General features: G+C 48.3%; 1 protein-coding gene across 3 annotated transcripts in view; it reads left to right on the forward strand.

Moving 5' to 3' along the window:
- The first annotated feature begins 363 nt into the window (after positions 1 to 363).
- The window catches only part of ALAD (aminolevulinate dehydratase), a 14,898-nt gene continuing 5,008 nt past the window's right edge, over positions 364 to 10,253 (forward strand). Inside the window, exons 1-8 of one of the 3 annotated variants that reach the window (XM_015423106.1) lie at positions 364 to 443; positions 3,793 to 3,943; positions 4,620 to 4,670; positions 7,385 to 7,481; positions 7,638 to 7,773; positions 8,464 to 8,547; positions 9,129 to 9,217; positions 9,680 to 9,735. In XM_015423106.1, coding sequence (XP_015278592.1) covers positions 3,828 to 3,943; positions 4,620 to 4,670; positions 7,385 to 7,481; positions 7,638 to 7,773; positions 8,464 to 8,547; positions 9,129 to 9,217; positions 9,680 to 9,735 — 629 coding nt within the window. In that variant the 5' untranslated portion in view covers positions 364 to 443; positions 3,793 to 3,827. Of the gene's footprint in view, positions 444 to 537; positions 591 to 617; positions 691 to 3,792; positions 3,944 to 4,619; positions 4,671 to 7,384; positions 7,482 to 7,637; positions 7,774 to 8,463; positions 8,548 to 9,128; positions 9,218 to 9,679; positions 9,736 to 10,253 lie in introns of those variants that run through there. The other 2 variants (XM_015423107.1, XM_015423109.1) reach the window with 2 other exon arrangements.

Genomic DNA, 10,253 nt, shown 5'->3' on the forward strand with positions numbered 1-10,253 from the left:
CTGGGCTCTTTACTGCCGGAGCTCCACTCCTGTGCCCTCCTGCAGGAAATGACCCCTGAGTGTTCAGTGGCACTTGAGAACGTGCAGAGTGCGTTTTTCTCATCGCTGAGTTAGTATAGCGAACCCTAACACATCAAGGAATTAAGGAGAAGGTCTAGGTCAACAGGTGCTTTTCCAGTCTGAGCTGAGCCCCCACCGTATCCTCACAAAATAAACTATCCTGCTTCGAATCGCAACCCTTCAGCAGGAATACGAAAGCAGAGCGACGACGCCTAACGCGAGTCGAGTTTTCTGCGACGCGAGCCTGACTCTTTAAGCGGCACTCGGAACAGGGCGGGGCCATGCAAATAAGGGGCGGGGTCGTGGGGGCTGCTGGGAAAAGGCTGGGGTTCTTCCCACGCGCGGACCTTCATCTGTGCATAAGGACGAGTTCCTAGTAGTGGGTAAGATGGTTTTGGGTTCCTTTGAATGCATTGGTTGTGGGTGGCTTGATCACGTCGGATGAGAACCCGGGCTTCCGGAAAGACGCAGGACCAAGGCTGAGTTGACGCAGGGGGAGATCTGCGGGGCTTCTTCTGCGGGATAAGCGCGTGGGTTTTGCTCTATGCTTGGACGGTGATCTTTGTCCCGGACGTGTTTTCTTCTTCCTCCTCCATTCTGTCTTGCAGCTTTCTGGTCTGTACTTCTGGGGTGAGGGCCAAGAAAAAATTGCTCCTATTTTCGATGTATTTAGTCATTCCTACTGATTTTTATAGTGTGGGAAATGCTTTGCAAGGACTGCATTCATCCCAGGTAGTGAGGGGTTAATGATTGGCTCATGGGGAGTAAAGTTGAGGTAGGAGAGTGTGGCGCGTTCGTGGTGGCTTCTTGGGGAACCGACTCGGTGCTGGGGACCGGCGGCTTGGCTCTTCTCGAGCTCGCTTACCCACCGAATGGAGCCCGGCCGGTGAACTCCGCACTACTATATTATTACAAAGCAACATGCAACTGGGTCTTGGAAGCAAGCCTTCCTGCATTCCAAAGGATTTATGGGCATGCTGGAGGCTTAAGGCTTGCGTTTACGTTCTGGGTAATTACTGAAGACTGTAGTTCCCTTTAACGGTTAACCTCTTCGCAGAAATCCTGTTAGCAAAGCGAGACCTTGCGTTTTGGGGGCAGATCTACTACTCGGAATCCTACTCTGGTCTATTCAGTGGCGCTTATTCCCAGGACAGCGTTCGTAGGATTGCACTGTTTGTTACTCAGCGTTTTGTGGCTTGCGGTTGAACGTGTAAGCTTAGCCAGTTGCACAAACTAATTGCAATTAAGCACATGACGTGGCCTGGGGTGAGAAGGTGGAGACGCGAAAGTGGTGTTTGATGTGTGATAGATTAGCTACGTGTGTGAGACTTTTACTGGCTTCTCTCCTTTCCTTTTGCTTTCCCCGGGAACGAGATGTGAATCGTTTTAAGATTGCATGTGAATAGTTTAGGGGCAGGGATCTGTCTGGTAAGCAACGATCCAAAGCTTTATGTACTCCTAGTAATAATGCTTGAAAACCATAGTAGCAATAGTGTCTAGCGTTCCATGTATATTGTAGTCCTAACAACAGCCTTGGAAAGTAGACCAAGTAATGTCAATGTAACTAATAACAGTAGATTTGAAGCAGTCCAAAATCAGCCCTGTGCTTAAATTACAGAGTTTGTAGCTACCAGCTGCAGCAGTAGTTTTCTTAGGTGGCCTTAAAAGGGGATGGGATGAGACAAAGGGCGGACAGATCTTTCAGTAGGCTTTGGGCTGCAACACCTAATTGGAGCTTCCAAGTTTGGAGGCAGTGAATACTATTTGCTGAGAGTGCAGGCAGTAGTGTTGCCTTTGTGCCCTGTCTGTGGGCTTCACAGTTGTATCTGGCCAGCTGTTGTTGATACCAAGATGCCAGAGGTGTTGACACCAAGATGCCAGCAGGGTTTAGCTGCTTATATGATTTTTTTTGGCCAAGTCTGCGGCTCTCTTCTTTGCAACATGTTTTGTGTTGCAGCAGTTACCGTCTCCTCAGCCTGGCCTTGAGCCCTGACAAAAAGTGAACTGCAGAACACATCCCAGACTTTCTCTCTGCTGTTGTTTTTTTTTTTGTAATGTGTTGCTCTAAAATGTGTAGTTTCATGAGTAGTTACAGACAGGATTTGTAAGTGGCTTACTTATTTTTCCTGCTGTTTGTAATGGCTGTTTTCTGTATGTGCAAAGAAGAAGAGGAGACTGGATCGATACTCTGCCCTTCACTTGGGATTCTCAGAGCGGCTTACAATCTCCTTCCCTTCCTCTCCTCACAACAGATACCCTGTGTGGGTGGGACTGAGAGAGCTCTGAGAGAACAGCTCTGATAGAGAACTGTGACTGACCCAAGGTCACCCAGCTGGCTGCATGTGGAGGAGTGGGGAGTCAGACCTGGTTCTCCCAGATTAGAGTCAGCCAAGGTGGTTGGATCCATTTGGTATAAGTGGAACCTGCTGGAGGGGGTTGGTTCTGAGTGTTTTGCTGAATATTAGTCTCTAAAATTGGTGGTGGAGGAAAGTGCCATCAAGTCACAGCTGACTTAAGGCAGCCCTGTAGGGTTTTCGAGGCAAGTGATTTTCCCAGGTGGTTTTGCCATTGCCTGCCTCTGCATAGCAACCCTGGACTTCCTTGGGGCTCTCCCATCCAAGTACTAACTAGGGCTGACCCTGCTTAGCTTCCGAAATCTGATGAGACAAGGCTAGCGTGGTCCATCCAGGTCAGGGTAGCAGATCTTGGACTGTACTTTGAGACACATAAATGGACTTTAATGTCACAGCAAGTTTTTATTATCTAGGTATTTCTATGCAGCTTCTCTTCCCAATGGGATCCAAAGTGGCTTATGTACATTGTTCTCACTTCTCTTGTTTATTGTCTTAGAAACAAGGCTGTGGGGTAGGCAAGGCCGAGAGAGTGACTGGCCCAAGGTCACCAAGGGAGCAGAGTTTAAAATTCCAAAGAAGAGGTGCTGGGCAGTCCTCATACCTCATCCGTGCTGTGCACAGGCTAGATGTGGCTACTTGACAAGGCAGTTAAGGCACTCTGCGCATCTTCATACTTTGTGGTTCCAGTATCTGAGCCGTGACCTTGAGCCTGGGTTCTGGGATAAGGCCTTGCCTCAAATAAAAGGTCTGCCTACAGCATTGTTGGGTAATCTTGCAGGGTGCGTGTCTCTCCCCCACCCCCCACCCCGAACTGGATCAATCTTAAAGAAGGTGGGCAGGAAGTAGCCAGGCACCCTCCTTCATGCCTGGATGCAGACCTACTTTCAAAAGCTGATTCTAGCTGGAAAGCAAGAGGACAGATAATGATGCATTTCTCAAACAAAAAGTGCTTTGATCTGCTGTAGAAACCACCTCCTGTAAAGCACAGTAGAGAGGAGGGAAATACCTTACACATGCTCAAGGGGACTTCTGTTCATGATATCTTTCTTGTATTCTAAGGCTGTCTCAGATTAAGCCCTTTCCAGGTAGGCTGCGTGTATCTCAGTTTGATTGCAATTTGTGAGTGAACTGGTGTCCTGTATTATGCCAGAAGTTTACAAACTGCTTGCCATAGATGATGATCAGGGATTCCTTCATGTGAAAATAATGAATGGCAGCTGTGCTTCGTAGAATGTGTGCCGCTACTGACCTGCCCAGACAATGGGCAGCTGTAATGAATTCTCTGAGGGCAACAGGACTGCACATGGTAGAATATGAGTGTGTAGGAACATGTTCCACATTAAAACCACTCTGCTTGGTGGCTGTTTATATATTTCAGAATCTCTTCTACCAGAACCCTACTGGTGAGCACTTATGATGCAGCTAGAGTCTCTTTTGCACAGTGGCTACTTCCACCCTGTGCTGCGCTCGTGGCAGACGTCAGCCACTGCTTTTGACGCCACCAATCTCATCTACCCCATCTTCGTTACGTAAGTCAGATGTGCGTTTGTGGAAAGGGGGGGAATGCGTATCGTTAACCAACTTAGTGCTCAGATCCTTACAATAACCCGTTAAAGTAGGCCAGTATCATCCCCATACTGCAGATAGGAGGGAGCTTAGGGGGCCAGAGAGAACACCTATAGCTATCAAGTGAACTCATTGGCAGATTTGAGTAGGGGACTGTGGTTAGCTACCACTCAGCAACAGTTCAACTAGAGCTCAGATCTTGGGCTCTCTGCCTACTGCTGCCTTGCAGTGAGAAGCGTTGAAGTACGCAGCATCCCCTTTTTCTGGGGAGCAAAGCGTCAGACCTCACTAAGTCACTGTCAGTAGTCTCCCGGCTGCTGTCATTGGAGGGGTCAGGAGTCCTTCGGTTTACCAGCAGCAAGAATCAGTCAGATCGAAGGAAAGAAAACCTCTGGCTTCCTTGAGACAGAAACACTGTGACTAGACTGTTGGCAGCATCCTGCCTGTGCAGCTGCTTCCTACTCCCCAAGAGCTGCAGGATCTGGCCCGTGCTGTATTGTATTGGATCACTGCAGAAGTGCTTTCTCAGGCTGCCTGCCTTTTCCGCTTCCCTGAGTTGCTTTCAGCCTGAGCCAAGAGCACAGCCCGTACCAGGCACCTCTGAATGGCTCATCTCTTTCTCCTGTTTAACCCTTTCAGAGACAGCCCTGATGCCGTGGAGCCCATTCCCAGTCTCCCTGGCCAGGCCCGGTAAGTCATTCAAGGACTCTTTTCATGGGCATGTGGCTTCCCTGTAGATGCATCCGATGCCGCTCCGGTTGTTCTGGGGCTCCCTGCTTGCAGGAAGTTTTGGAGAGGGAAAGCTGGGAAAGGGTCATAGAGGTCTGTCATCGCTGTTCATTTACAAATGTACAAGTTGAGCAGGGGCAGTTGACAGGCCTCCAGACATACAGCGCTAAGTCTGCAAAACAGCCAAAGCATCATTTCTCTGGGCCTGGCACAAGGTTGAAACACGGGCCCTGCTCCCATCCCATAATAAAATCTCATGAACCATGGAAGAAAGATCTATTTAGTTTTTGAAATATCCTTTTTGGTGATAAGGGTTGAAGTTAGGACCAAGTCCTCCTGGAACCCCAGGGCCTGATACGGTGTTCCGGCCCCGCCCCAGGTATGAGCTCTGAAAGCACCATCAGTTTGTAGCTGATTCTTCCCAGCTGGCTGAAGAACAGATATATCTCTTTGGCTGGCTATATGCTAATTCAAAATAGTTTCTCTTCTTGCCTTGTACTCTCCAAATTCATTAGCTGGTTTTGGTCTCCATACTCTGGCTAGTAGGTGCATATAGTAACCACCAATAGCCATATTTTATTTATTTATTTAAATTTTTATCCCGCCTTCCTGGCCACGGCCAGCTCAGGGTGGCTTAAAGGTAAAGGTTCCCTTGCTCGAAAGCCAGTCGAATCCGACTTTAGGGTTGCGGTGCTCATCTCCGTTTCAAAGCTGAAGAGCCAGCGCTGTCCGAAGACGTTTCCGTGGTCATGTGGCCGGCATGACTAAACACCAAGGCACATGGAACGCTGTTACCTTCCCACCGAAGTGGTACCTATTTATCTACTTGCAGTTTCTTGCTTTCGAACTGCTAGGTTGGCAAGAGCTGGAACTAGAAATGGGAGCTCACTCCATCATGCGGCACCCGGGTCTCGAACTGCTGAACTACTGACCTTCCACAGCCTGCAGTTCAGCGTCTTAACCACTTGAGCCACCGCAGCTCCATCAGGGTGGCTTACAGCAGATGAAATACAACGGTACATATAAACACGACAACAATTTATATAAATACAATATTAAAATACAATATTAAAACCACATATAATAATAATAAAGTTCTAGACATTGTAAAGTCAGCTCCATTCAGCTTCAGATGTCATGGGAAAACGCTTCAGAACAAACACCTTCTAGCCTCCTTTCACTTAGCTAAGAGTTGATTTTTTCACTTCATGGCCATAACGGTATAAAAGGAGGAAAACGTATGGGAAGGATGAGCCATATTGAAAATTCCCACCCCTGTGCCCAGTTTGTTCCAGTAACTCTGACCCAGGAACTTCCTTTGTCCCTCCCATGTGATGTCCTTATTTCACACACATCAGACGAAGGAATGTGAGATACAGCTGCAGGAAAACCAATACCTAAGCTCTGTGGGTAACATGTGAATCGAGATAGGGTGGGCTTGGAGAGCACTGCTAGGGGGGTGAGGAAGGTTTGATGAGGGGGTGGGCATGGCTCCTAAGAGGATTTTGGTGAGTGGAGCTGTCCTTCATTGGGCAAGTAAAGATCTGGTTGGAAATATATTTATTTCTGAAGCTAGGGTGCAGCTGGTTTCTTCTGGTGAGAGGGAAGAAGGTAATGTGTAGGCGTTGTTGCTTGCCTTTGCCCTGGACTTGCATGGGGAGACGGTCTCTGGGGCTTGAGAGATAAAGGAGTCTTCAAGGGTAGAGCCAATGCTCTCCTCTCTCCATGAGGGTGCTGGGTTTGGCGCTGCCTCCCCACGATAATGGCTCTTTTGTTGCTGGCTGCAAATGGAAGTTGAGAGATAAGGTCCATCCCAAGGAATGAGTCCACTCATTTGGTGTCAGATAAAACTCACCCATCCCTAATCTGCCCTGGCTGTGTGGGGAGCCCAAAGCTGCTTGAAGGTCTCCAGCCTCGGCTGTGGCGGCGGAATCCGTGTTTATGTTGGCCTGGAAGTTTTAATGATGCTGTTAGCTACAAAGGAGGTTGGCCTGAACTTGTACTCTAAAGGAAGACAGGAGATACTTGTCCCTTCTCCCCCAATTCCCTGATGACTTTTAACAGAATAGTGTATAATTTCATGTAAAAGCTCATTATTTTAATGTATATGATACCATCAAATATGCATGGTGCTTTACAGAATATCATTTACAAAGTTTAATCCTGTGACTGTCCTGAGAGGTATGGTAGTGAAACTGTTGCAGGAAATTAGAAGCTTCTCAGGGTCTCTTTAAGAAGTTTGAGGCTGGTGGTACAGGTTTTGCCCTGCAACAAGCAGTTACAGGACGGTGGCAAATATATTCTAAGACGTGCTCAATAATCTGTGGTGTGGCATTGAGACCCAATACATCTGACCAGAACCCTGCATGAACAGACTGCATGTCTGAGAACACCCCCACCCCCCGAATCGTTTGTAAGAGTCACTGATTTTGTGGCAGACCCGACCAGGTGAGTTCTGTGAAGTTGGTTGAGGTTGGACTGGGAGGTTTTGCTACAGTCACAAAATGATGCCACCTACTGCTTTTCCATCTTGTATGTCTAACTTGCTCCCTACACCCTAGTTTAACTGCTTAAGAAGCCAGAGTCCTCCAGGTCCAGCTTTGCTCCATGACGGCATCTCTGTGTGAAGAAAACCCTAATGCCTTGTGTGCTGATCTGACCCTCCTTCTCCTCAGGTATGGAGTCAACAAGTTGGAGGAGATGCTGCGCCCCCTGGTGGCTGATGGGCTGAAGTGCGTTCTGATTTTTGGTGTCCCGACGAAAGCAGCCAAGGTGCGAAAAGGGGCAGCAGTGGTGATGGCAGTTGCAGTGTGAATCCCGGACCTTCCGTACGCATAGCCTGTGCTCTACCATTTGGCTGTGGCCCAGTTCCTCTAGTTAGACCACATGGCATCCCCAGTTACTCATGTCTTGCTCCCCTCCCCTCAGGATGAAGGAGGCTCTGCAGCCGATGCGAAGGACACACCGGCGATCCAGGCTGTGAAGATGATCCGGTCTGAATTCCCAGAGCTGCTGATAGCCTGTGATGTCTGCCTGTGCCCATACACTTCCCATGGGCATTGTGGTAAGTCCTGTGGGGCACTGATGCTGTCTGCCCTCTGTTTATAGGGCCAAGATGCTGTTTAGATTGTACATCTCAACGTTGGACTAGATGAGGCCAGAGGGGGAAGAGGCAGCGGCCTGGGCTCCTCTGCCACTGTGTCTGGAAATGACATTTCGCTAAAACTGGAATGGATCATTTGCATTCATTGTTGGTGCTTTGAGAACCAGTTTTTGTTGTTGGTCGAAAGGCAAGGTTAAAACACCAACCAGTAACAATATCGTATCTGTAGCAAGAAAATTCTGCAGCCCGGTTTGTATTTTCTGCTGGGTCAGCAGATTGTCACGGCAGATGTTCCTTATTGCATGGGACTAGAGATCTGTGCAAAAGAGCCCATGTGCTGTTTTCTGACCACTGGGAAGACTGTTCAGGGTTTCCTGCCCCTCCCTGTCCCCTGTGTTTCTTTTTCTGTATTCATTTCATTTCAGTCTTGGGGGCTAGAAACTGAGTTTTTGTTTTTAATACAAGATGAAATGGTGTGGTAATAGCCGGGGTACTGCTTCTGCAATAGATCTGACTAGTTCTTGAGCTTGCTTCACACAGTCCTACCTGAAGCAGTGAGAAAGTCGGAACAGGTGGAGAATGAGGCCTCTTCCCATCACATCTGGGACTGGACACAGATAGCGGTTTTTATGGGTTCACTTGGTCTTTCAGGTATCCTTCGGGAGGATGGCACCCTCCAGAATGAGGCCAGCTGCCAGAGACTGGCAGAGGTGGCACTGGCTTACGCCAAGGCAGGTGAGTGTTGAATCCATTCCATTGCCATTATATATATATATATATATATAAATGCTGTCGTAAGCAATAAAACATCATAAGGATGTTCACTGGATCAGGACAAAAGCCCATGTGGCACAACAATGGCCAGCCAGATGCCCTGGAAGGTCAAAGCCTTGCCCTGTGCTTGCCACCTGAGCCACTGGCATCCAGTAATACTGCTTCTGAACATGGAGGTTCCATTTAGGCATAATGGCTAATAGCCATTGATGGGACCTGACCGCCTTGAATTTCTCTAATCCTACACCCTGTGGTATTGAGTTCCACAAGTTAAATATGCATTACATGAAGAAATACTTCTTGTTACCTGTCCTGACTCTACTGCCCATCACCTTCATTTTGTGCTAGTATTTGGGGAGTGGAAGAACATTCTCTCCGTCAGTTTTCTCCCCCATTACACATAATTGTATAAGAGGAAACAAACCATGAATCATGCAAGCTGGCTTTCACCTCTGCGTGTTTAATAAACCAGCCAGTCAAGGTATTACTTGCATAGCTTCATTGTTACCTGGAACCTCTTGTGTCCTTCATGTTTCTTCCAGGATGCCATATTGTGGCCCCCTCGGATATGATGGACGGACGTATCCGTGCAATAAAGGAGGCCCTGATCTCCAATGACATGGGCAACAAGGTGGGCAAGAAGGCCACAGAACGAGATTGGAGGCTGCCATGCGAGTGCCCCCTAGCTACATGAGCCCGCACCTAATCTGTGTGCCACGCCCTGGCCCCTGCAACAAATTTATGTACACAGGGTGGCGGCTGTGAACATGAGTGCTTTTGGCTGAACACAACTGTAGAGCATAATTCTTTTCATGTCAGCTTGACTTCAGATACTGTTTCCTGTCTGCAGGTCATATTCTGCAGTGAGACCTAACCTTGTCCAAATTCTCCATAGCTCTGAAACCTCCAGTCAGTTTTCTCTTCCTTCAGGCTTGTGGCAGGTTGGTGGGGGCGGGGGCACTTGTAAGGGTTCCAGAGCATGACTAGGCTCTTGAGGCACACCAGTTGTGGTTTTCAAGAGCCTGCTTGGAGGGCATGGTGAGAGGCCTCAAACTGAGCCCCTGGCACACCCTCGTCTCTGTTGTGTCTGCAGGTTTCGGTCATGAGCTACAGTGCCAAGTTTGCTTCCTGCTTTTATGGACCTTTTAGGTGAGACTGCGTTGAGCCTTAGAGTTCATTTCTGACTTCTGAACAGGAGGGTTTCCATTGGCCTAGCAAGCTGGGGCAATATTGTAACTCTGGTTTCATTGCTGACTGATCTCTAAGCTGAGTGGCAGATCTGAACAGACCCAATCTGAGGCCTGTCCTCCCCCCCAGGTTGCCAGCTCTGAGTTGGGAAATACCTGGAGATTTGGGGGTGGTGGTGTTGAATCCTGAAGAAGGCAGGGTTTGGGGAAGGGAAAGGACCCTTACAAGGCCTTGCTTTGTGTGTCTTGTGTGTTTTAAAAGAATCTGTTCTTTCCTTTCCATAAGCTCACAGTGAAAGGATAAAACCTTCCATAAGTTCACAGTGAAAGGATAAAAAAATAAATCAATTTGAGTTAGTATGGCAAATTTATAAGTATAGCAAGGGGTGGACCTGCGATACTCGCGGGGGGGGGGAGGCAGAGGAGGAAGCAGCAGGAGGAGGTAAGTATTCCTCCATCCTGCCGGTTCCCCCCCTGTGT

This window comes from Gekko japonicus, unplaced genomic scaffold, assembly GCF_001447785.1.
Source record: "Gekko japonicus isolate JY-2015 unplaced genomic scaffold, Gekko_japonicus_V1.1 scaffold454, whole genome shotgun sequence".
In the NCBI taxonomy this organism is placed as follows: Eukaryota; Metazoa; Chordata; class Lepidosauria; order Squamata; family Gekkonidae; genus Gekko; species Gekko japonicus.